Source organism: Diceros bicornis, chromosome 24 (genome assembly GCF_020826845.1).
Source record: "Diceros bicornis minor isolate mBicDic1 chromosome 24, mDicBic1.mat.cur, whole genome shotgun sequence".
Classification (NCBI taxonomy): Eukaryota; Metazoa; Chordata; class Mammalia; order Perissodactyla; family Rhinocerotidae; genus Diceros; species Diceros bicornis.
In genome coordinates this window covers 39,848,442-39,876,399 of record NC_080763.1, presented here as the reverse complement: position 1 = coordinate 39,876,399, position 27,958 = coordinate 39,848,442, and the positions used below count along the sequence as shown (strand labels likewise).

Below are 27,958 nucleotides of genomic sequence, written 5' to 3'. Positions count from 1 at the left end.
GTCTCTAAACTGTAATGATGAATTTATCTATTCCTTATTTCAAATCTGCCATTTTTACTAGTAGCTCATGTATTTTTATTTCTGTAGTTGGGTGCATACACAGTTAGGACTGCTGTGTTTTCTTGATGAATTAACCTCTTTATAGTTATGTAATGTTTGTCTTTATCTCTTGAAATATTCTTTTTTTAATCTGATGTTAATATGCTCATTCCAGCTTTCTTTTGATTAGTGTTTACACAGTATATCTTTTTCTGCCCTTTTAATTTTTTAAAAAATAATTTTTATTTTGAAATTGTTTTAGATTTCCAGAAAAGTTGCAAAGATAGTATAGAGAGTCCCCGTATACCTTTCACCAGTTTCCCACAAAGCTAACATCTTACATAACCATGGTAAATTTGTCCAAATTAAGACATTAACATTGGTACATCACTATTAACTAAATTCCAGACTTTATTTGGATTTCACCAGGTTTTTCACTAATGCTCCTTTTTTCTGTTTCAGGATCTAATCCAGGCCACCACATTGCATTTAGTTGTCATATCTCTTTAGTCTCCTCTTGTCTGTGACACTTTTTAGTTTTTCCTTGTTTTTCGTGATCTCAATAGTTTTGAAGAGTACTGGGCAGGTATTTTGTAGAATGTCCCTCAACTTGTATTTGTCTGATTTTTTTTTTCTTATAGATCGAGGTTATGGGCTTTTGGGAAGGATACCACAGAGGTGAAGTGCCTTTCTCATCCCTTCATTTCACAGGGTACATGCTGTCAACATGATTTATCACTGGTGATGTTAATCTTTTTTTTTTTTTTTTGTGAGGAAGATCAGCCCTGAGCTAACATCCGTGATAATCCTCCTCTTTTTGCTGAGGAAGACCGGCTCTGAGCTAACATCTATTGCCAATCCTCCTCCGTTTTTTCCCCCAAAGCCCCAGTAGATAGTTGTATGTCATAGTTGCACATCCTTCTAGTTGCTGTATGTGGGACGCGGCCTCAGCATGGCCAGACAAGCGGTGTGTCGGTGCGCACCCGGGATCCGAACCTCGGGCCGCCAGTAGTGGAGTGCGTGCACTTAACCACTAAGACATGGGGCCGGCCCTGATGATGTTAATCTTGACCAGCTGGTAAAGCAGTATCTGCCAGGTTCCTCCACTGTAGGAGTGGTGAGACCACCTCCCAGCCTTTTCCTGATCTTAGAGGGAAAACATTCAGTCTCTCACCATTAAGTATGATGTTGGCTGTAGGTTTTTTATAGGTAGCAATAAGTTAAGGAAGTTTCCTCTATTCCAAATTTGCTGACAGTTTTTATCATGAATGGGTATTGAATCTTGTCAAATGTTTTTTTCTGAATCTATTGATGTATGATATTTGGCTTTTCTTATTTAGTTTTTAAATATGGTGAATTACACGGATCAGTTTTCAAATGATGAACCAGACTTGCATTCTTGAGATGAAATCTACTTGGTCATGATGTATGAGTCTTTTTATATGCTTCTGGACTCTACTTGCCTCAATATTTTTGAGGATTTTGCGTCTATTTTAGTGAAAGATATTGGTCTGCAGTTTTCTTTTCTTGTAATATCTTTGCCTAGTTTTGGTTTTAGGGGAATGCTCATGAAATGCCTTGGGAACTGGTTTCCTATTTTCCAGAAGAGGTTGTGTAGAATTGGTATTACTTCTTCCTTAAATGTTAAGTAGAATTCACCAGTTAAACCATCTGGGCCTAGAATTTTCTTTTTTGAAAGGTTTTTAATTAAAAATTCAATTTATTTAATAGATGTAGGGCTAGTTGATGTCTCTTTCTTCTTGAGTGAATTTTGGTAGTTTTTGTCTTTCAAGAACTTAACTCTGTTTCATCTAAGTTATTGAATTTATAGGCATCGAATTATGCTATGCCACTCTTCCCTTTTAATGTTTGTGGGAATAGTAGTGATGTCCCTTCTTTGATTCCTGTTATTGGTAATTTGTGTCTTTTCGCTTTTTTTCTTGTTTAACATGGCTAGAGGTTTGCCAGTTTTATTGTACTTTTCAGAGAACCAGGTTTTGGTTTCATTATTTTTCTCTAATGTTTTTCTCTTTTCAATTTCATTGGTTTTTGTTCTAATATGTATTATTTCCTTCTTTCTACTCGCTTTGCATTTAGTTTTCTCTTCTTTCTCTAGTTTCTTAAGGTGGAAGCTTAGGTTGTTGATTTTGATCTATTTTAATATATGCATGTTAATGCTATAAATTTCCCTCTAGGCACTGCTTTAGCTGCATCCCACAAATTTTGACATGTTTTATCTTCATTATGATTTATTTTATTTTATGTTTTTTTGGTGAGGAGGGTTGGCTCTGAGCTAACATCTGTTGCCAATCTTTCTCTTTTTGCTTGAGGAAGATTGTCCCTGAGCTAACAACTGTAACAATCTTCCTCTATTTTGTATGTGGGACGCTGCCACAGCATGGCTTGATGAACGGTGTGTGGGTCCGCGCCTGGGATCTGAACCTGCAAACCCTGGGCCGCCAAAGCAGAGCGCGCGAACTTAACCACTGTGCCACCGGGCCAGCTCCTTCTTTATCATTTAATTGAAAATTTAAAGAAATTCTCTCAAGACTCCTTCTTGGCCTTTTGAGTCATTAGAAGTGTGTTGTTTGATTTCCAAATATTTGGTTATTTTCCAGATATCTTTTTGTTACTGATTGTTAGTTCAGTTTCATTATGGTTTGAGAATGTGCTCTGTCTGATTTCTATGACCTCCCCCTCCTTCTCCATGACAGCTCTGATTTCATTTCCTACTGTTCCCTTCTTTGCTTGGTGTATACTCCGGCTGTCCTTGCTATTCATTAAACACACCAAGTACACGTCTACCTCAGGGCTTTTGCACTTGCTGTTCTTTCTGCTTTTACTATTTTTCCCTCAGATATCTGTATTGCTGGCTCTATCATTTCCTTCAGATATTTACTCAAATGTGAGTTGCCTACTTATATCAGATAAATGGCACCACCATCTTCTTAATGTCACGGGTTAAAAGCCTAGGAGTATCCTCAATTTTTCTTGTTCCTCATCTCTGATATTTAAGCAGATTAAATCATTCTTTTACAAAATAGGAACATTCACAAGGTTTATGTAGTTTTCTGATATAAACATTAAAAAAACCACATTTGTTTAGTCAAGAGAGTTTTCAAATACTTGATTAGCAGAAACCCACTGGAGGGTCAAAATTCCAGTGTTTTTACTTTGGAAAACACTCATTTCTTTTGGTACGCTAGTGGGTAAATAGATGTAGCCTCCTTTTTTTTCCTTCAAGAAAAATACTTCTTAATGTTCCAAAATAGCATATATTTTATTAGTTCCTCTCTAGTCTTTTATTTATTATACAGGAACGTGTATATAATCAGTTTCTATACTAATTTTATATTTCTTTTTATTAGGCAGTGAGAGCTATATAACTTGTGTTTTTCTTTTAATCCTTGTTGCTAAGAAACGTGGAGCACAGCCACTAACCAGCTGCGTGACCTAAGGAACCTCGTTTAGCTTCTCTGTGTTCCATCAGTGTGGTGAGGGAGATGTACTAATCATGCTATTAAGGTTCTTTCTTGCATTGTGACTCTGTAAACTTAACTCAGTGCTCAACTTAACCCAGTTATCAACTTACCTCGGGTGATTAGTACGTCCATTTCTTTACTTCTTCAAAAATATTTACTTATCTCTAGATAAAGAAAAAAGGCTCAGGGTAAACTAATCAGCTCTGATTCTTTTGACTAGTATTTTCTAAAAAATATTAAAATCTTCAGTGTTTTGCGTGTTTAAACATGTGTGCTGCTCTAAATCCTTTTGTGCAAGTAAACAGTGTATAAATAAGAATAGAATGACTTGTTATTTCATCAAATCATTATTTTGTAATAAAAATCATTACATATAGTGATTTAAAAAGTCCATTATACTGCTTAGTTTTTTCATGATTCCCACACAAATAGCATGTGGACCTAGTCTTGTGTACAACGTATTAAAATTTTGAGATATATAATTTAGGTAAGATATATATATCATTATGTATTTACATTATATATTTATATAAGTCAATTTACTGATTATTTACATATATATCAATATTTACTCATTGAATTACATATGGTATAATTAGCAATTATATTTCCTTAGACAATATTTTTCTTTTAAGATAACTAGAGGACTGATAATACATATATTGCTAAAAATAATGATAGTAATGTCTAAAATAGTTCTTTTACTATAAGGGACATCAGGAAAAATTAAGTTTGTTTCTTTCTCTTGAAGAAAATAGACATGTGAAATTAATTTAAATTAATAGTTCTTTAGGAACCCTTGAGATATCTTAAAGGACCAATAGTTTTGTTGTGGAGATAGTGTCCTGACCCTGACCATAACTAGCCGATTGACCTTGAACAACTTCCATAATCTCTGTAGATGTAGGTTTCTTCATTGTCACAGTGTGAGGAGGTGAGTTATATTTCCACAGACTTGGGAGTTACGTCACAGAGACGACGATCTTTAGGTCCCTCTTTGACTTCAGCATTCCAGTATATCCGATCATTAGCATTAGAGAAAAGGAATCATTTCACACAGCTCTTACACATTGATTTTGGGTTGACTGATGAGCTTTCAAATTTTAAAATTGATTTGTTTGTATTACGCTTCTTCTGATTCGGTGCCTCATGTACAGTAATATCCGTCAAATGAGCAGAGAGGAGCCACTGTATGTTGTGAGGACTCTTTTTCTAGGTCGTGTTATCCACTCCTAGATTTCAGTTATCGTCTCCATGATGTAATTTCCAACTCTGTGGCTATAGCCTTGGCTTTTCTCCCGAGCTTTGGACCAGGACACTTGCTGGCTGCCTCCCCCAGGATGTCTCTACCAGAATGTCTTGCTGGCTTTTCAGACTCCCGGTGCCTGAAACTGTGAATTCATCGCTTTTTATCTAAATATGCTCTCACTTGTTGTTGAAGCCTGAGCATCCTTTTAAATCATACTGGAGGGAAACCTGGGAATAATTTTGTATTCTTCCTTTTTCTCTCAGTAATTAGTTTTGTGTCAGGTCCTATTGATTTTATTTCTGCAAGAAGCCATTCCTTCCTCTCCGCTCTAATTCAGATACACAGAATCAGAGTGCTTTGTTTTTATTCTTTTCTTTCTACTTCCAGAGCACAGTGACTGGCAAATCATAAGTGTTCAGTAAATCTTTGTTAAACAATTGAACAAATCCCACCTAGCATGGGATCTTTGAACACACAGTTCCTTCTACTCTCTCTTTTAGCCTATTCCTACTCATTTTTCAGGTGTCAACTCTTCAGGGAAGCCCTCCCTTTACCTCCAAACTCTACTGTTCCTTTATAGATCTTTGCACACTTATGATGGTTTAGTTGGTTGTTGTTTGATGCGTGTCTTCCCTGACTGTGAAGCTCTACTAGGGCAGGGCTTGTGTCTGTGTGTACCACCACATCCCTGCCAGGGCTTAGTTCAGGGTCTAATGTCTGATGAGCATTCACTCAGTATTTGTTGTCTGACAATTCTGTGGCTAGGCGTAAGGCATGATTAGATTGTGTTGGAGAATCCAGAACCAGTGCCTGGCACCCAGCACATCCTGAATAAACACTTCCTGAATTGTTAAACGTAGCAGGCCACCTGTCTTCTATAGGTTAAGTGATCGAGTCTCTACCCCTTCCTATGGTAGCTGTTTATCATCTTTTCTTCCTGTAGGTGCCAGGGATTTGGCCTGCTTTTATCTCTTTTTACTATTCTGTTTTCCCTCTTGGGTTTCTCTCTTACTGGGTTGGCAGTTATGTAAACCCAGTCTTCTTAGCTATCTCCTTTCCCCTGCTATGTCCTAATATATCTCTGTATTTTTTTAAAAAGTATTTTTAGAAGAATTTTTACTGCTGTTCATTAATGGAGAAATAGCCTGATTAAAAAAAATAATGGGGGAGATTACAGTGTTTGCAGAAATCTTCTAAGTTTGTTGCTCCTGAACGCATATTTTGCATACCTTTCAACATTCCTGCTGTAGCTTGTGTGTTTAGGGCTCTTGGTAATCTTCCCGTTTACTCTCTGCAGAATACTATGGAGTAATGGTTTTCAATTGTTTTTTACCATGACCCATAGTAAGGAATATATTTTTGTGCGTGTCTGTATGAGGAAGATCAGCCCTGAGCTAATATCTGTTGCCAAACTTCCTCTTTTTTTTTTTTCCTGAGGAAGCTTTGCCCTGGGCTAACATCTGTGCCCATCTTCCTCTACTTTATATGGGACACCGCCACAGCATGGCTTCACAAGCAGTGCATCGGTGCACGCCCGGGATCCGAACCTGCGAACCCTGGGCTGCCGAAGCAGAGCAAGCGCAGTTACCCCCTATGCCACCAGGACGGCCCCAGGAATATATTTTAAGTTGTGACCTGGCATATACACACATGTGTTTGTGTCTGTGTATTTAACATATATAACTGAAACTAAATTTTAACAATAATTGTACTTCTTTGTATAATAAAATAAAAACATATCAAAGGTAACATCAAATATAATCTTGTTAATAATATGGAAAAAATCCAAAATAAACAATACAAAAACAAAAATAAGGAAAGATTTGCTAATGTGGGAAGTGTGCTTGCCTCTTAATAAGTTCATTCCACATTAGAACAAGTGAGGATAAGGCTCCTCTTGTGTACTGTTGTGATATTTGATGTGGAGTATGAGGGAGAAAGGAAAGGTTAAAGTAATTCTAAGATGGTACCTGGAGAATCACAGAGCTGTTTGTACCTGTGTTAGTAAAAAGAGGGAGGGGAAATGAGCTCAGTTTTTGATATACAAAGTTGAAGAGCCATTCAAAAGAGAATGCTTTTTATATAACTTAGGATATTTGGTTCAATCAAGAGAGGAATTTGTCTCTTCTTCACAATGAACATGAAACCTCTGCATGCTATGTTGACATGGCATGGGAATAGTAAAAGCAACAGAGTGGAAATTATCGGTAAGAGAATTTATTGTAACATGAATATTACTAAATAAATTGTGCAAATGTTTCTCTTGCAGGCTTATCAACTTAGAGACATTTTTAGGCTTAGAGACATGTAGACATTTTAGTTCAGCCATTTCTTATGAGGGGACTATGATACTAGATGGTATAGTGGCCCTAGGTTATGGGTTTAGAAATTGTAGCTTGGAATCCTGGCTCTAACCTTTAGTAGTTGGATGACTTTAGGTAAGTCGCATTTTTTTTTTCTGGACCTCAGTTTCCTCAACTATAAAGTAAGGATAGAAATATATTGCTCATAAATTGTGAAGATAAATGTGATAATGTGTGTAAAATGCATTGCCTGGCACATAGTAGACCCTTAAATGTTAACTTTTCCCTTACTCTGTCTTTGCTGCTATTAAAAAATATATGTTTCTCTATGATTCTGAGCATAATGACTATAAGGAGGGTTGAATATCTATATAAACTAACTATATAAACCTTTTAAGGTGACATTTTGAAGATTCAACATTATTAAGGATTCAGTTTTATAGTACTAACGTATGAAAATGCGCCACATCTGAAAAATTACTGATGGTATGGATTGGTAGTCAGTATTCCACTTTAGATTCTTGAGTCATCTTTGTCTTAAAAGAAGGTTTTGTCTTTCTTGGAATTTTAATTCTCTAAGCTAGTCATTTAATTCATTTTGTTCTATTCAGTAAAACAAACTGTTTAATAATTTACTTTGAGTAAAGAAATATTAAATATCAACTATGTAAAGTTAATTTTCATTGCGAGCTCAAAGCAAGGCCTGTGTGGCATCCACTTTATTGTTATAAATTCAAGCTCAGTATCAGCAGCTTCTGTGTTATATTTTGGATTTTGAAATGAGAGCTGCTAGGATTAGGATCACAGGCTCTGTATACACAAATCATTTGAGATCCTGCACATAGTTAAACAGTAGCAAAACTAGAGTTCTCAGATTGATTTCTCCAGTAGTGACTGACTATGCTATGTCAACCTTTTTTTTTTTTTTTGGTGAGGAAGGTTAGCCCTGAGCTAACATCTGTTGTCAATCCTCCTGTTTTTTGCTGAGGAAGATTGGCCCTGAGCTAACATCTGTGCCCATCTTCCTCCATCTTATATGTGGGACGCCTGCCACAGCATGGCTTGATAACCGGTGCGTAGATCTGCGCCTGGGATCCGAACCTGCAAACCCTGGGCCGCCGAAGCAGACCGCACGAACCCAACTGCTATGCCACTGGGCCGACCCCTATGTTGTCATTTTTGAATAGCATCTGCTCCTTCCCCTCTCCCTTTTCCCATTGGTTTAGAATTAAATAAACTTTGAGGCTAGGAAAAGAGAGAGGACTTTTTGCTATACAGTCAGAATTCTTAGTCTGAGTGTGTATTCCTCATTAGATTTTGAGCTCTTAGGAGGATGAAGTAAGGTACAAGAATGGAGAAAGACAATACTGTCAGTATCTAGATCTGTTCTAACATGCAATTTCTTCTTCTTTGTGGGGAAGGGCATGGATTTCATAAACTAGCACAGGTAGCCTCATTTTTAAAGACCCAAGATAAGGTTTCTGAAAGTGCTTTAGGCAATATGATATACTAAGAATTTCTGGTCCTTTTCTTGATTTCCCACAAATTGGTTATCATTTTATTTCCTTCCAGCATCATTGAGGACCAGCTTTTTTAGAAATTGTATGTTTTTAAAAGCGTTAAGCAGCATAGTTATACAGTTTTCTCGAGTGCTGCGTAGCCTAGGAGAGGGAGTGAGGTGGAAAAAGCACTTGGCTGGGTTTGGTATGGCTGGGTTCACAGGTTGGAGGAGAGGCAGGGTAGTACATGGGTTTTGAAGTTGTACAGGCTGAGTAACTTTGGGCAAGTTATCTTTCTAAGATCTAATTTCCTCATCTATAAAATGGAGCTAATAATAGTATCTAGTCTATCTCATAATATTGTGAGAATTAAATAAAATGACTGTAAGTAAGGTGCTTATTGGCATAGTGCCTAGCATATAGTATATTAGATACTACTCTTTTTGTGTGCAGAAGATTGGCCCTGAGCTAACCTCTGTGCCAATCTTCCTCTATTTTGTATGTGGATCACTGCCACAGTGTGGCTTGATGATTGGTGTAGGTCAGCGCTCAGGATCTGAACCTGTGAACTCGGGCTGCCTAAGCAGAGAGTGCCAAACTCAACTGCTATGCCACCAGGCCAGCCCCTTAGATATTATTCTTATTGTTGTTGTTATTAGGAGGAGGAGAATTGAAGTAAGGTTATTGGTGAGAGTGTAATTGAAGTAATAGTTGGGGAGGTTCAGGCTGGCAAGGAAGAAAGTGAGACTAGGAGGAATATTAGAAACTGGAGCATAAGAAGGAGCTGAGGGATTAGAAATGTGATGAGGGTAAAGAATGGATTTATCAATAGAAGAACGGATAAGAGCTTATAGCCAGCAAGTGAGATCACAGAGTTTGAGATTCTAGAGATGGACCATTTCCAGGTAAGGATAAGAATCCAGCCTTTGATGGTGGTTGCTGATGTGGAGACAAATTCAACTTAAATCAACAAATATTTATGGAGCCCTTACTGAGTGTGATACATACAGTGTTGAGCATTGGGGATAAAACATCATTGGATTAGAGAGGGTCAAAAACTAGCTATATGTTGTCACTTGAATGATGAAATTACCCATGAAAATGGCAGGAGCTGGGATGACAACGAAGACAGTGAAACTTTTTATTATAGCAAAAAATGCTTCAGTGGATTGACTTGTTTTCCCTGATTTAAGATAGTACTATAAATGGCTCTTTAAAATAGGTGCATCTCCCCAGGGGAATAAAATAATTAGTAACATTAATTTAGAATTTAGAAGATAGCTGTCCTAAATTCATTTATTTAACTAGTCTTTTTTTTTCTTCCTGTTTCCTTTTTAGCCGCTAGTGTACAGATTAGTTGATTAACCCAGTTCTTTTTAGTTCTGGAGGAATGATCTGCTGAGTGGGCTGTGTCCGTTTTGCTTCTGAGTGAGTATCCTAGAAAAAGAACATGTCCCAAAGAATAGCACACTTGGGGCAAAAAGGAGCAGCTCATATTGTACCCAGGATGATTGTTCCTTGTGCCTTTCAGTTGAAAGTGGTAGGTTTTGAAGTCTAGGAAGCTTAGTGTGTTAAAAAAATAAAATATGACATTGATTAAACATTTACTTTAAAATTACATATACTATGTCAAACAGCAATAAAGTGAATTGTATATTGTTGACTTAAACCTATGCTGATTGTTTTGGGATTCCTTCCATTCAGTGGTGGTAGCATAGATCCATGCATATTTGGTTTATTTTACCGACTGTGACCAAAGTCAGCAGGAGATAACAGCGGGTCCACATCACCCAAGAAATTCCCAGGCCTGCAAGCTCAGTACCCCACTTTAATAGAGAGCCCAGTCCGCTCTTCTCAATGTCTCTTTTGTCTGATACACAACCCTTTCTCAAGCTCCTCGTCATACTCTAATGTGCATTAGAGTAGACCACATGATATTCCACCTCTGCTAACTATTCTTTGCCATATCACTTTTAATGTTGTTGTTATGAAGAGGAGCCCTGTTGCTAGGACTAACAGAAGTAGTGACACATGCAGTCAAGGTCAGATGGGCCTTCTGCTTCATTTGGACAAACTGCTACTGTGTACTTGGCTCATTTCACTCATGTAGTCTAAAAAATGTGAAGAATCTGCAGTCTCCTCCTTTTTCTGACTCTTTCTCTATCATGGTAGCACTCAGAGTATTGTCTCCAGACTAGCTGCATCAGCATCACCTGGGAACTTGTTAGAAAGAGTTCTTAGGCCTCACCAGGATCTACTGAACCTGAATCTCTGGGGGTAGGGTCCTGTTTGAACAGGTGCTCCAGGGTGATTCTGGAACATGCTCGAGTTTGAGGACCACTGCTTTAGCATATTGTAGTTACCAACCTGTATACATTACCGTGAAGTCTGAACTTAATATATTTCTGCTAAAGCTCAATGAAAATACGAAATTGGCGTTGTTATAGGTCGATAATTATCTAATGTTGGTAATCTTATATGGTCAACTAATAGTTACTTTGTGTAAACCAGGGTTTCTTAGACTTTTTTGTTGAGGACAGCTGTTCTGTGCATTGTAGAATGTTTAGCAACATCCCTGGATTCTATGCACTGGATTACAATAGCATCTCCCAAATTGCAATGATCAAAATGTCTCCAGACATTGTCCTATGTCCCCTGGTGGAGGGGGTATCATACCCAATTGAGAACCACTAGTTAACCCAGTTGCATTTTCTTCTAAGCAATAATATCCAACACACTACCCGTAATATATACATTTTTCTCCCTGAGAGGGAGAAGGGCCAGACATAAATTGATTATAGAAATTAAATTTAGATTTTGTGTTTGATAGAGATTATGGTAATTGCAGTTTAGGTGCACTTTCTGTATTTTTTCATAGTGAGCGGTGTCACCTATAGGCTATTATTTGCTTTTCTAATATCTTATTGTTGTCCACATCTAATGACAATCTGATTTTGTTTCTATTACTAAGTAACTTGATGATTTTGCTTGGATGCCCAAAGTGTTTTTCTTTTTCTCTAGAGTCCAATAATATGCCTTAGTGTTGGTTATGCTAGATTGATTTTTCTCAGGTATATGGTATGCTCTTTTGAGTCTTTTTTTATTTAAGGAAAGTTTTTTTTTTTTTTTTAATAACTTTTTTTAAAACACTTTCCTTGCTTTGGCTTTCTTCTTTACGGACTCCTATTTAAAGTATGTTGGGTCTTCTTTGCTTATCTATCACTTTCTCTCAAATCCTTTTTACTTTCTCTCAAATCTTTTTTTGTTTTTAAATTTTCCTTCTTTTCACCTTTTATTTTTCTTAAGGCATTATCTATTGTATTGATTCACCCTTGTGTTCTTTCTAGTTAGTCTTTTCTGAAATATTTTCTTCCATTTCTTTGAGTTCTGTCACCTTATTTCTGAGTTTTCATAACTGTGATTCGTGTGTTTTTTTTCCATATGTTATACATTTTCTTAATTTTTTTTGCTTGTGGAGAAATAGTAGGTTATAGTTAGCTGTTTTGTCGGCATGTCTGTCTTTCATTGTCTTTAGGAATATTACTTCACTCCCTATCCTCTTTTTTCTCTTAATAACTATATATAGAATTAGATCATGATCCTTGTGTATTTCTTATTTTTATGTGAAATTAATTTCATAAACCTTGGAAGGGGGTGTAGTTCATGATAGCTTTTCTAATTTCAGGATTATAGAACTCCCTCTTTTTTTTTTTTTTTGTAGTATTCAAAGTAGGATGTCTTACTTTCTGAGGTTTCTGGGTTCTGTTTCTCTACATTACTTTTATTTGGACCTCTTTCCTTTGTGGTCTGTTGTTTCTGTGCTGCTCAGTTCAGATTCTATTTCCTAGAATTTTTCTTCAGTGTGGGCCTTTGTTCTAGATGTTTTGAGAGTTCATGGGATAAGACTGATTCAGCCCCTTCAGATATTGTTATGGACTCAGTGAACTCATCAGCTATTGGAGTGTACAAAATCATTCATAGTTTTAGCTGCTGTCCGTACATGCATATATTTTGGCGTTTGTGTGGGAAATCATATCACTTAGTTATGTGTAGGTGTAGTGTATTGCTTTTTATTTTACTCTTCCAGTTGCTCTGTTTTTATGGGGAATTCAGGAAATTTCAAAAACTGTGTGCCCGCTGCTGCCATCTTCCTAGATGCCCTTCTATCAGTCTTCCTTTTTGTATTTATATACTTTATTTTGCACAGATTTATTGAGGTATTATTGGTGTACAACGAGCTGCACCTATTTAAAATGTGCAGTCTGATTACTTTTGACGTATGTAAATGCCCATGAAACGCTCACCATGATCAAGATAATAAACATATCCATCACCCCTGAAAGTTTTCTAATGCCCCTTTGTAATCCCAACTTCATTTTTTTTTCCCTCATCCCCAGGCAACAACTGATCTGCTTTCTGTCACTCTGGTTTAGTCTGCATTCTCTCTAGTTTTATGTAAATTGAATCATACAGTAGTATATATTCTTTTTAGTATGGCTTCTTTCACTCAGCATAATTATTTTGAAGGTCATCCATGTTGTATGTATCAGTAGTTCATTCCTTTTTATTGCTGGTAGTGTTCCACTGTATGGATATATCACAATTTGTTTATCTGTCCACCTGTTAGTGAACATTTGGATTGTTTCCAGTTTTTGTCTATTACAAACAAAGCTGTGATGAATAGTTGTGTTCAGGTGTTTCTGTGGTCACGTGCTTTCATTTCTCTTGGGTTAGTATCTAAGAGCGGAATGTTTAGATTGTTTGGTAGGTGTGTGTGTAACCTTTTAAGAAATTGTGAAACTTTTCCAAAGTAGTAGTACCATTTTACATTCCCGTCAGTAGTGTATGAGAGTGCCTCTTCTTCATCCTTGCCAACATTTGATATTTTCAGTCTTTGTAATTTCAATCATTCTAGTCTGTGTGTAGGAGTATCTTACCACGGTTGTAATTTGAATTTACCTAATGATTAACTTTGTTGAGCATCTTTTTCGTGTGTTTCTTTGCCATTTGTATGTTTTCTTTGGTAAAGTTTTGAAATATTTTGTCCATTTTTTGTTGGATGTTATTATTATTATTTAGTTTGAGTTCTTTATGTATTCTAGATACAAGTTGTTTGTTGGATATATGTTTTGCAAATATTTATGCCAGTCTGTGGCTTGCCTTTTCGTTTTTGTAACAGTGCCTTTGAAAAACAAATGTTTTTAATTTTGATGAAGTTCATTTTGTTGATTTTTTTCTTTTATAGTTTATGTCTTTTGTATGCTGTTTAAGAAATATTTGTTAAATCCAAGGTCACTAAGATTTTCTACTAAATTTTTCTGCAGAAGTTTTATACTATTTGCTGCTACCTTCAGGCCTGTGATCTTTGAGTTAATGTTCGTATATTGTTTCAGGTCGGGGAGAGATTCATTGTGTTTTGCTTATCGCTCTTCATTTGTTCTAGCACCGTTTGTTGAAAAGATGATGATTTCCTCATGAATTATTTTATCACCTTTGTCAAAAACCAATTGCCCATTTATGTTTGTGTCTATTTCTGAATACTCTATTCTTGCCCATTGATGTCTACATATGTATCTTTTTGTGGCCAATGCCGCACTATGTTGTTTACTGTAGCTCTATAATAAGTCTTGAAATGAGATAGTATTAGCCCTGTAACTTTATTCTTTTTCAAATTTGTTTTGGCTATTCTAGATCCTTTACATTTCCATATAAATTTTAAAATAAGCTTGTTCATTTCTACAAAAAGCCTGCGGGGATTTAGATTGAGATCTTGTTGAATCTGTACTTCAGTTTGGGAGACTGACATCTTTATAGTATTAAATCTCTAATCCTTGAGTGATAAGCATCTCTCCGTACATTTAGATCTTATTTATTTCTCTCAGCATGCTCTGTAATTTTTGGTTTACAGATCTTACACATCTTTTACCAAATTTTCCTAATATATTTCGTATTCTTATGTTAATGTAAATTGGATTGCTTTTTAAATTACTATTCATGATTTTTCTTTTCAGGTATATGGAAATACAGTTGACTTTTGTATATTGACTGTGTATCCTGCCACACTGCTAGACTCACTAATTAGTTCTACCAGCTACTTTGTGCATTTCTTAGGATTTTTGCCATAGACAATTATGTTGTCTGTGAATAAAGACAGTTTAACTTCTTCCTTTGGAATCCGTAAGCCTTTAATTTCTTTCTTTCTTTCTTTCTTTTTTTTTTTTTTTTGCTGAGTAAGATTCAACCTGAGCTAACGCCTGTGCCAGTCTTCCTCTATTTTGTATGTGAGTCGCCGCCCTGGCATAGCTGCCAACCAGTGGTGTAAGTCTGTGCCCAGGAACCGAACCTGGGCCGCTGAAGCAGACTGTGCTGAACTTAACCACTAGGCCGTGGGGCCGCCTCCCTTTAATATTTTTTTATTGCCTTATTTTACTGGCTCAAACCTCCAACACCATGTTGAATAGAAGTAGTAATAGTGAATGTGTTTGCCTTGTTCCTGATTGGGGAGAAAGCATCCATTCTTTCACCATTAAGTGTGATGTTAGCTCTGAGTTTTTCGTAGATGCCCTTTACCTGAAGGGCATTCTTTATCTAGGAATTTTGGGTTTGCTGATACTTTTAAATCATGAATGAATGTTGGATTTGTCAGATTTCTACATCTATCGAGATGTTCATATGTGTTTTTTAAAAATTCTGTCTATAACAGAAACTTTCTATTTTGATATAATCGTAGATTCACATATAGTTGTAAGAAATAATGGAGGTACCCATGTACCCTTCACCTAATTTCCCCCATAGTAATGTCTTGAAAGACTATAGTACAATATCACAACGAGGATATTAACATTGATACAATCAAGATAGGTAAGATTTCCATCACCCCAGGATCCCTCATGTGACACTTTTATAGTCACATCTATTTTCTTCCTGCCCCCACACTCATGCTTAACAAAGCCTGGAAACCACTAATCTGTTCTCCTTTTGTATAGTTTTGTCATTTCAAGAATGTTATATAAATGGAATGATACAGTATATAACCTTTTGGGGTTGGCTTTTTTCACTCAGCATAATTCTTTGGAGATTCATCAAGTTCTTGCATCTATCAAAACTTTGTTCCTTTTTATTGCTGAGTAGCATTCCATGGTGTGGATGTACCACAGTTTGTTTAACCATTTACCCATTTAAGGACATATGTTGTTTACATTTTTTTGGTTCAAATAAAGCTGCTATAAACATTCATCCACAGGTGTTTTTGTGAACATAAGTTTTCATTTATTTGGGATAAATGCCCAAGAGTGCAATTGCTGATTGTGTGTTGTTGCATGTTTATTTTTAAGAAACTGACAAATTGTTTTCTAGAGTGGCTGTACCAGTTTACATTTCCACCAGCAATGAATGAGTGATCCAGTTTCTTTTCCTTTGGTGGTATTATTATTATTTTTTGTGTGTGTGAGGAGATCAGCCTTGTGCTAACATCTGCCAATCCTCCTCTTTTTTTGCTGAGGAATACTGGCCCTGGGCTAACATCCGTGCCCATCTTCCTCCACTTTATATGGGACACCGCCACAGCATGGCTTGCCAAGCAGTGCGTTGGTGTGTGCCCGGGATCTGAACTGGCGAACCCCGGGCCGCCGCAGCGGAGCGTGCGCACTTAACCGCTTGCGCCACCAGGCCAGCCCTTGGTGGTATTATTTTTAATTTTAGCCATTCTGATAAATGTGTGGTGATATTGTCATTTCACTTTACATTTACCTAATGGTTAATGATGTTAAACATCTTTTCATGGCTTATTTACAATCTATCATCTTCAGTAAAATGTTTCTTCATGTCTTTTGCCTATTTTCTAATTGGATTATGTGCTTTATTACTGTTGAGTTTTGAGAGTTCTTTTTATATTCTAGATACTAGTCCTTTGTCAAACACATAGTTTGCAAATATTTTCTCCTAATCTGTGGCTTGTCTTTTCATCCTCTTAACAGAGTCTTTCGCAGTGCCAAAGTTTTTAATTTCAGTTAAGTCCAGCTTATCAATTTTTCCTTTTGTGGATTATGCTTTTGGTGTCAAGTTTAAAAACTCTTTGCCTAGCCCTGGATTTAGAAGATTTTCTCCTATGTTTTATCTAAGAGTTTTATAGTTTTATGTTTTACATTTAAGTCCATGAGTCATTTTGAATTAATGTGAGGCTTAGGTCAAGGTTCTTTATTTTTTTGTCTATGGGTGTCCAGTTACTCCAGCACCATTTGCTGAAAAGGCTGTCTTTCCCCCATTGAATTGCCTTTGTACTTCCATCAAAATTCAGTTGGGCATATTTATGGTCTATTTCTGGGTTCTCTTTTCTGTTCCATTGATTTATGTGTCTGTCCCTCTGCCAATACCATGCAGTCTTGGTTACTGTGGCTATATAATAAGTCTTAAAATTGAGTAGACATATTTTTCCGACTTTATTCTTCTTTTTCAAAATTGTTTTAGCTATTCTAGCTTTGTTGCCTTTCCATGTAAATTTTAGAAAAATACTGTCTATGTCTCTACAAAATCTTATTGGGATTTTGATAGGCATTGTGTTAAACCTATATAACGATTTGGGAGAATTGACATCTTGACTACGCTGAATTTCCAAATCTGAAACCAAAGTATGTCTCTCTAATTATTTAGATCTCCTTGGATTTCTTTTATTAGCATTGTGTACTTTTCAGCATATGAGTCCTTTACTTTTGTTAGTATTTCATTTTTTTTGAGTAATTGTAGAAGATATTGTATTTTTAATTTCAGTGTTTGCGTTGAAATTTGTCAAATGTTTTTTCTGCATTGATTGATATGATCATGTGATATTTTTATTCTTTAACTGTTAATATGATGGATTACACTGATTTCGAATATTGAAACAGCCTTGCATCCCTGGGCTAAACCCCCTTTGATTATGGTGGATAATTCTTCCTTTTATGTATTACTGTATTTTATTTGCTAATATTTTGTTAAGGATTTTTGCATCTATATTCATGAGCAATATTGTTCTGTAGATTTTCTTTTGTCTTTGCCTGGTTTTGGTATCGATGCAATATCAGCTTCATAAAGTGATTTAGGAAGTGTTCCCTTCTCTTCTGTTTTCTGGAAGAGATTGTGTAGAATAGTATTAATTCCTCATTAAATGTTTGGTAGAATTATTCAGTGAAACTGTCTGGGCCTGGAGATTTTTTTAGGCATTTTAAAGTATGAATTCAGTTTTCTTAATAATCTTAATAGTTGTAGGACTATTCAAATGATGCATTTCGAATTGGGTGAGTTGTGGCAGTTTGTGTTTTGTGAGGAATTGGTCCATTTTGTCTAAGTTGTCAAATTTGTGTGTGTAGAATTATTCATAGCATTCTCTTATTATCCTTTTGGATGTCTGCAGGGTCTGTAGTGGTATACCCTGTTTCAATCCTGATATTGGTAATTTATGTCTTCTCTCATTTTTTCTTTGTCAGTTTTGCTAGAGGTTAGTCAGTTTTATGCATCCTTTAAAAGAACCAGGTCTTTGTTTCATTTATTTTCTCTATTATTTATGTTTCTATTTCATTAATTTCTGCTCTCTATTATATAATTTCCTTCCTCTGCTTGTGTTTTGATTATTTTGTTCTTCTAGGTTCTTGAGGTGGAAAGTTAGATTATTGATTTGAGATTTTTCCTCTTTTCTAATGTATGCTTTAGTGTTATAAATTTCTTTCTCTGCACTGCTTAAGCTGTGTGTCCCACAAAGTTTGATGTGTTGTATTTTCATTTTCATTCAGTTCAATGTATTTTTTTAATTTTCCTTGGGACTTCCTCTTTGACTCATGGATTATGTGGAAGTGTGTTATTTAGTTTCCAAGAATTTGGAGATTTTTCTGTTACCTTTCTATTACTGATTCCATTGTGGTCAGAGAAAACTCTGTGTATTATTTCAATTTTTAAAAAATTTTTGAGGCTTGTTTTATGCCCCAAGATATGGTCTTTCTTGATATATGTTCTTTGGGCACTTGAAAAGAATGTGTATTCTGCTGTTGTTGGATGGAGTGTTCTATGAATGTCGATTAGATCTTGTTGGTTGATGGTGTTGTTGACTTCCTCTATATCCTTGAAGATTTTCTATCTAGTTGTTCCATTAATTGTTGAGAGAGGGGTGTGGAAATCTCCATCTACCTGTGTATTTGTCTGTTTCTCCTTTGAGTTTTGTTAGTTTTTGCTTCACATATTTTGCAACTCTGTTTGGTATATACACATTTAGGATTGTTGTGTCTTCTTGGTGGATTGCCTCTTCTATCACTATATAATGTCCTGGTCTGTCTTTCGTGATTTTCTTTTCTCTGAAGTCTACTCTGTCTAATACTAATATAGCCACTCCTACTTTCTTTTGATTCACGTTTCTATGATATATTATTTTCTGTCCTTTACTTTAAACCTGCTGATATTGTTATATTTGAAATAGTTTCTTGTAGGCTGCATTTAGTTGAGTCATGTTTTTTAATCCACTCCACCAATCTCTGTCTTTTAATTGATGTATTTAGACCATTTATATTTAATGAAATTATTGATATTTTGGGGCTTAAATCTGCCAATTTATTTTTTGTTTTCTGTTTGTTCTTTTTTTGTTTCTTTCATGTCATGTTTTGTCTTCACATCTATGAGGTATTAGAAATCATATTGGTTTTTTCCCTAATTGTGAAGTTAATGAATAAAATTCACCAAATGTTCAATATTAAATATTCTTGACATCAGTTCATCCAGTGAGCCATTCATTCATCCATCCTTTTAAGAGACGTTTACTTAACCTTTACTTTAAGGCAGGCGTTGTCATATGAAACATTACTTTTTCAGATATTTCTTCTCTCTCTCAGTTCTTTAGTAGTGTATTTGTTTCCTGTGGCTGCTGTAGCAAATTACCACAAACTGGATGGCTTAAAACAACAGAAATTTATTCTCTCACAGTTCTGGAGGCCAGAAGTCTGAAATCAGTATCACTGAGTTGAAATCAAGGTGTCAGCAGGGCTCTAGAGGAGAATCTGTTCTTTGCCTTTTCCAGCTTCTAGTGGTTGTCAGCCTTCTCTGACTTGTGGCAGCATCGCTCTGGTCTCTGCTCTGTGGTCAGACTGCCTTCTGTTCTGTCTGTCTTCTCCCCTGAGTGTCTTTTAAGGACACTTGTTATTGGGTTCATAGCCTACTTGGATAATCCAGGATGGTCTCTTCATCTCAAGATCCTGTTCCAAATTAAGACAGCATTCACAGGTTCTAGGATTAGGGTGTAGACATATTTTATGGGGGGCCACCATTAAACCCACTACAGGTAGTATTTTTGCATGCAACCTTAATTTCCCTTTTTTGATCTTCTCCCCTTCTTGGCATAGGTCCTCTATTTCAGTCCCTTCTTCTTTTCTTCTTGATTTTTTCTTTTAAAGAATTCACTTAGAGAGTGGTGAGAATAGAGGAATGATTGTGCTGACCTGTAGTTCCAGCCTACCATATTGCAACGGGGAAAAAGCCCTTTCTTCACAGCAGGGTAGCTTCATTTAGAATAAGACTATGCTTCTTATTAACAGAACTTGTAAAACTCTGAAGCAAATATGTAATACTTTAAAAAGCGTTTTAAAGAACAATGTTATGACCTTACGTACATATAATAACAAATAGTTACATTTGAAGAGCTGAGTAAAAATAATTTTAATTAAGATAAATAAATATTATGGCATCAGCAATTAACATTTAAATTGGTATCAGTTAATAATAGGTGGAATTTCCCTCTGAGTTGGTGCCACATTTACTAGCATCATGTATATATATCAAGTACTTGTACAACTTATATCACTTAGCTTGTGTTTTAAAAACAAAGAATTTTTTTGCATGGAAATGGTTTTTCAGAAGAATCTGGACACCTTTTCTAAGGTATATTAGGCCACGAGAGTATCACTGAGATTATTTTGGTAAAGCCTTCCTGACCTAATGAATGTTATGTCAAAAAGGTACTGTATAAGTATACCCTACTGACCTTTAAGAATATTGAGTAGATCTTTAAGAAGTTTCTGGCAACTCAGAGTCAGTCTAGTCCAACAGGTAATTTCACTGTACTGAAAGAAAGTTATATGATTCTGCTGTAGTTGATTTTGTTGCTGTTCCTACTGTTGTTATGATTATTAATATTTTACCATAATGAAATTTTACCATTTATATTTTTTATAAAGTACAGCAAACTGGTAGGTCACAGGAAAAAATAAAGTAGAATTTTAAGGTATTTAATAATAGTCTTCAAGACTTTTAGACTTAAGTTATGTATGTAGATAGAGAATCTTGTCTTAACATAAGCATAATTAATATTCTTATGCATTTGTTATAATATTTACTTAATGAAATTTCAGTTCTGGTTTTATTTTTATATCTAGATGATGTGTTTACAACTTTATCAGAAGTCTGAGTGTTTATAATTAAAAGTACTCATTTTCAAGTTAAACCCTGCTTTTTATAATTGTAAACCAGGAATTCAGCTTATAATCACAAATTTTAAATTTCTGTTTTCTTCATAAGTGCTGGTCAAGATATCCAAGGAACAAGTGTGATCGCAAATCTTCCGTTTTTGATGCGACAGAATCCTGCTGAGACGCTTCGGAGAGTCTTGCCGAAAGTTAGAGTAAGTCAGTGCAAAATGAGATTTGAGTTTACCATTTTTTTCTCGTAGCATATTGTCAGTGTCAGGAGAAAATTTCAGAGCTTTCGATGGCTGATCTTTTGTATCTAATCATTGAGTGGAGGAAGTATTATGATCCACATTTTTAATTAAGATGGAACTATTTAGGGAAATTGGCTGATGGAAATGGAGAAATCCAGATCTTAAGTTGTAAAGATTTCTGTAGTCATTTTCTCAGTCGAGACATTTCATTAGCTTTTCAGTAGCTCAAAAAAAAATCTTAATTAGTCTTACAAAATCATAGCTATCTTATTTGGTATTCTGTTGACTTAAATCTATATTAATAGTATTCTACAATATACAACATTGATAATATAATTTAACTGATATTCCTAATAATGACCCTGTGGTGACTTCTAAAGAATCATCAAATAAAAACTGAATTGTGGCCATCACAATTTTAGTTTTATATTTATTTTATTGCTTCCTAAATTCTTCAGAATTAGTTTTCCTTCCATAAACAAAAATATTTGATCTACAAGAACATTCTTTCCTCTATTTAATATTTATTATTAATATATATATTAAATATTTAGTACATAATATTTATTATTTATTTGTACCTGTGTGCAAAGTGCTGTTCTTTGTAAGAACGTGAATGAACAAAACAGACAACAGTCTCTGTGTCCTCAGGGAGCTTACCTTCGAATGAAGTCAGGGAGGTCACATACTAATGGGGATCGTGTTTGCTAATAGTGAGTTTTGTATACTTTGCTTTGACTTTTTGTTTGATTGTAACTTCTCCATAATTTTTAAATTAATTTATATGTGTTTAAAATACAATAATTATTATTGTGTCTTTAGGTTTTATTTTAAGGCATATGTAGCATGGTTCCAGTTACTGTGATTTAGATTAGGGATGTCTAATCTAAAAATCTAAAAATACCACGTCATTTTTACTAGATGCCCACATTTCTATGCAGGCAGTATGAATTTTTTTATTGGTTACAATGATGAATTGAGATATTTCTTTTGGCATTGCATGTGATTCAAAAGTGAATCAAGCTTTTTCATATCTGTTTTTCCCAGAATCATGCCATAGTTTCAATGGAATTAAGTCCAGTTTCAATGCCACAGTCCAGGGTTAATTTCACGTTCAACTTCAGTGATATTAACTGCTTGATAGCATGACACCTGGAAGTGCCACAACAGTAGAAGGGAACAGGTGGTTAGGTTCTCTTGACTAAGGAGTTATTGTATGTAAGTAAATTAGATTTAAAGCTAAAAATATTGAGCATTCTATACACTCTGTGTTGAGAAGGCTAAATCTGGTCCACAGACAACATGCTGAATGTCCAGAGTTTCATACAGCAAGAATAAAAGATGAAGGATAGAGAGTATTGACCTTTAGAAGTCTCTAAATTATTTTGAAAAAATCCTTTTTGTAATGATTTTACAGTAAAGTCAATTAAATAATAACTCCCAAAAAAATCTTAATTTCATAGGAACGTATAAAGAATATTATACATTCATATATAGAGGATATTTATACAAAGAATCAAATGTATCTGCTGAAAATATATAACTGAGTTACAGAAGGTATGATTTTAATAAGCTTTTAAAGTAATTAAAATTAATCCATAATGCAGAAGATTAACTGAATAAATGGATATAAAGAAAATGTATACTAATGAATATGTATTAAGAAATCTTTTATTTATTGCTGAATGATTTCATTCATTTCTCTAGTTAATCAACAAGCAGCTGTTTATTTAGGACTCTCATTTACCTTGCCCTGTACTAATAAAGACACAAAAAAGGTAGAAGACTGTCCTAGATTAGAATCTGTGTCAGGAAGGCCTAAAGACTATGGAAAACAACAAGCATAGGAGAGTATTTAATTGTGTGATTCTGACTTGATGTAAAAATGCTGATTTTTTTATTAAGCAAATGGGAAAGACTTTATAGGGGCAATAATAATGACTTTTATAGAGGGTTTACTATATAATGTAGGCAGCTAAACATTTAAGCAACCCATGCCAAATTATAAAACCTATGTTTATGTGCAAATCATTTTTAAATCACTGTGTTCAGATATTGTTAAGATTTATTGGTACTCATCGTTAGCACATTCTTCTATTCTGCCTTGCTTCAGTGAGTGGTTACTTTCAAGTGATAAAACCATGACAAAAATCGCACATAGCCACTTTATTCACTTTTTCCATGGCCATAATTTCTTAGTTGATTTTATAAAAGAGCAATCTTGTAATACAAGTGAGCCTTTAGTAATAATGGCATTCTCATTCATTCATAAATATGTACCATGTGCCAGGCACTGTTCTAAGCACTGAGAAAATAGAGGTGAACAAAACAGAGAACTTGCCCTCAAGGATGTTACAGTCCAGAGCGGGGAAACAGACATTAAACAAGTGAATGAGTGTAAAGAACAGGATGCAGTGACAGGGGTGCCTACTGTGCATTGGGAGGTCAAGGAAAGCCTCTTTGAGGAGCTGAAAACTGAAGGGATAGGAGGGAGCAACCTTTTGAAGAGTCAAGAATGAGTGATCCAGGCAGAGAGAGCAGGAGATCGCCCTAAGATGAAGGAGCTTGGTGGAACTAAGAATCATGTACGGTTGGAATCCAGTGGGTAGGGGTGGGGTGTGACTTGAAGAGAGGTTGGAGAGATGGCCGGTGACAGCGCATGCGAAACTTGTTCTTTCTCGGGACAGTGGAAGGGCCATTTGAAGGCTTTAAGCAGGGAAGTGACTTATCCCCTTTACGTTTTACAGTGATCATTTTGATAATTGTGTGCAGAGTAGATTGGAGTGGGAGAATTAGGAAGCTGCAGCAGTAGTCCTCATGATATTTGAAGGTGACTTGGATTAGGACAGCTGATTAGGACAGTAGAGAGTAGTGGATATATCTGAGATACATCCATTGAGGTAGAATGAAGAGACCTTCATAATGGATTGGATGTGGGAAAGTGAGAGGTGGCTTGCAGATTCTGGCTTGAGCATCCATATGGTTCTGCTGGTTTTGTATCTTGGTATCTTGGTTGATAGTTTATTAAATCCATAGGGAAAAATAGTCTGAGTACTTACTGATACTAATCTTCTATGAATGATTTACTTTCAGAGATTTAAAGATATGAACAATAAATATTTTATGTAAGAAGCTAATCATTCCCAAGATTCTTACCACATTTATAACAGTAGTACAAGCAGCTTTTAGAAAGAACATCAGGTAAAGTGATGATGGAGATTTTTATGGCCTTATGTATTATAAAACTTTCATCAGTGATATTTTTATTTTTGTTTTACAGCATTTGTGTTTCATCCTTACAGTTAACTGCAAAATGGTTTCTAAGTAGGTTGCTATTTTCTAGAGATGAAGGAATTTAAGGTTAAAAATGAAATGGCAGAAACAGAGTTAGGATTAGAACTGAGCTAATCGATAGTATTTCTATAGTTTGCTTTCTAAATTTTATCTGCAGTGGACAATGAATGATAATGCAATTAGGTCACTCATCTCAAGGTTAAATTTAAATAAGAATCCAGAAAGGAAATATTCTGACCTCCAATTTAAATTCCCTAGACACTTTTAAATATAGTTGTTATGATATATCTGTTATGTGATTTAATCCTAGGGTATCTTTTGAAAAAGAAATAAATTTTTTCTCTGGTCTTTATTAAGTTTGAATTCTTTTCCACAATATATTAAATTGAAATCTTAGATGTTAGATTTCAGTATTTGACTTGAACTTCTGGTTATCTAGAAGTAAAAGAATTTGTTTGTCAAGATAAATTTCTAAAATATTGTGATCCTATATAAAATTTAAAATGGTGATGATATAATTACACCATGTAACATCAGTGACTCCTTTATAATGAAGTGCAAAAAAGTCTCTACTTGTTTAGTTACTGAATCCTTTTAGTTATATCTTCACTTATTTTGGGAACCAAAATATATGGCATAAAATTATATAATAGAAAATGTGCAATGTCAGGAACAGATAAAAATAACTATAGCTAACATTTATTGAGGTCTTACTGTGTGTCAGGTGCTGTACTCTATCAAGCAGAGTGTTTTACACATTTTTATCTCTTCGAATGCTCATAGCAGTTCTGTAAGGGTCACTTGGTAGAGGAAGACACAGCTTAGTTGAGTAACTTGCCCAAAGTCACAAAGCTGGCAAGTGGTATAATTACGTTTGAACAGAAAGTCTGACTCCTGAGTCCTCCCTCTTAAATACTATACAACCTCCTCATTAGCTGATCATAACTGCAACAGATATATAATGTATAATTTTACTTCTCAAGCCTTAGTCATCTCTCATCTGGTTACTATAGCAGCCTCCTCACTGGACGTATTGCTTCTGCTTTGCTCCCTAGAGCCCACTCAGCCAAAGAGATCTTTTATTTATTTACTTATTTGTGTAGGAACAAGCTACAAATATTTTTGACAAATAAAATTGTATATATTTAAAGTGTGCAACATGATGATTTAATATATGTATATGTTGTGAAATGATTACCACAATCAAGTTAATTAATACATCCATCATCTCACATAGTTACCTTTTTTTCCTCAGAGAGAAAAAATTCTTTAAAATTCTTTTAAAAGAATAAGTCATATCTTATATTCTTCCAGGAAAATTACTTAAGTGGTGTGGTAGACAGAATTATGGCCTCCCAAGATATGAGGTCCTAATCCCTGGAACCTATAAATGTTACCTTATCTAGAAAAAGAGTTTTTGCAGATGTAGTTAAGGATCTTGAGATAGGGAGATTATCCTGGGTTATCTGGGTAGGCCCTAAATGCCATCACGTGTATCCTTATAAGAGGAAAGCAGAGGGAGATTTGACACAGACACAGAAGAGAAGGCAATGTGAAGACAGAGGCAGAGATTGGAGTGATGCAGCCACAAGGCAAGGAATGCGAGCAACTACCAGAAGCTGGAAGAGGCAAGGAACAGATTCTATCCCAGTGCCTCCAGAGGGAGTGTGGCCTTGCCAACACTTTGATTTTGGCTGAGCAACACTGATTTAGGACTTATGGCCTCCAGAACTGTAAGTGAATAAATCTCTGTTGTTTTAAGCCACTCAGTTTGTGGTAATTTATTATAGCTGCCACAGGAAACTTCTCATTTCAGATAGAATAAAACTTCTTTCTGTGCTCTTAAATGACCCCATCTAGTTTTCTGACCTCATCACCTACCATTCTTTTCTCTTTCTTCCACAAGGGCAGAATCTTTGTCAGTCTGGTTTATCACTGTATCCCCAGAACCTAGAACAGTGCTTGGCAAATAATAGGTACTCAAAAATAGTTTTTTTTTAAAATGAGCATTGATTGAACTTAATATTCTGAGACAGTAAGTGTTTACTTGAAAGACAGTGACACATTGGCCTGATCCACTGATGGCGTTCTTGGATGAGAAGTAAAAACAGGATATCAGTGGAGTGATATAATGCTGATTTATGTTACTAGGGAGACCTTTTTGGGGGGAGTGGGAGAAAGATACATAATAGGGAAAGGATAAAAGAGACATAATTATTCAATATGAAATTTGATCATTGGAGATCAGTAGATGTGGTTTACCAATCTTCTGATTCTGAAAAGATTCATTAGTTCTACTTTTATTAATTTTGGGTGACTTTATTTTCATTTATGGAAATAATAGAAAAATGTCATGTTTCTCCCCATGTGATTATTTGAGTATTTTATATTTACTGAATGTGGGTACATTTTTTTTTAAAAAGATCTTATTTTAAAATTTTTATAGAAAGACTTTACTGTGTAAATAAATATATTTGTGAATAAAAAGCTTAACTTTACTTACTTTGTAAGTCCTATTTCAAGTGGCACAGATGTGGGGATAAGCAGTAATAATGCGAGGAACACTCACTGTGGTCCAGGCACAGAGTTTAATACTTTAGATCCATCCTTTTAAACTTCTAACAACTCCACATGATGTATTTATTCTCATTGTACGGTTGAGAAACTCTAGGCTTAAAAATTCAGTGTTTTGACTATGAATATTTTACTGAGAGGTTTCTAGGAAGTATGAAATTATATAATTTATTCTTACAGTTCACCAAGGAAAAAAGAAATAGTCTTAACTAAAGGAATTAAAGAGCATAAACAGATAGTACAAATTGCTTTTTCCTTTGGTTTGCAGCTCAAAAATAAAAGCATCTGTCTTCCTCACTGTAGGTGACGTTTTCTGAGATAAGTTAAAAGTTAAGTTCTGAGAAAAGCAAAAGGATTTTGTGAAAGCGACAGTTTTATACATAATAAGCGGGACGCAATGTTCCAGACACCCCACAGGTCCTAAAAAGCCCACAGTAGACAGCAGTGCTCTATTGGCAGGCTAAGCATTTAGGAGCACTGATAGGAAGGCAGGTGAGGAAGAAAGTGAAATAATTCCTATAATGTAAGTTGATGGAAAACAAGCATGAGAGTCAGAATTGACCTTCCTAGGAAGTTTTATAGACTAGGAAGCATAAAATTATATAACCATTTTTCTACTTCACTAAGGAAAAAAAAAAAGGGAAGTAGTGTTAACCAAAGAAATTAGAGAGCATTAACAGATGATACAAAGTACTCTTTCTTCTGTGGTTTACAGCTCAAAAGTAAAAGTACTTTAACCACAATGCATTTCAAAAATAATGTCTGTTATGTCTTTTCCTTTTTATGTATATCTATTTGTGTTTAAGGACAAAATAGATTAGCATCGTTAGTTATTTTACAATAATAAT

The 27,958-nt window shown here is 35.2% G+C and overlaps 1 protein-coding gene across 6 annotated transcripts in view; it reads left to right on the top strand.

The window, feature by feature from the left end:
• PPP4R4 (protein phosphatase 4 regulatory subunit 4) overlaps positions 1-27,958 on the top strand; it is a 101,155-nt gene that overhangs the window by 12,859 nt on the left and 60,338 nt on the right. For 3 of the 6 annotated variants that reach the window (XM_058567613.1, XM_058567610.1, XM_058567611.1), the window contains exon 3: positions 21,101-21,203. In XM_058567613.1, the coding sequence (XP_058423596.1) occupies positions 21,101-21,203 (103 nt within the window). Of the gene's footprint in view, positions 1-680; positions 781-21,100; positions 21,204-27,958 lie in introns of those variants that run through there. The other 3 variants (XM_058567614.1, XM_058567615.1, XM_058567616.1) reach the window with 3 other exon arrangements.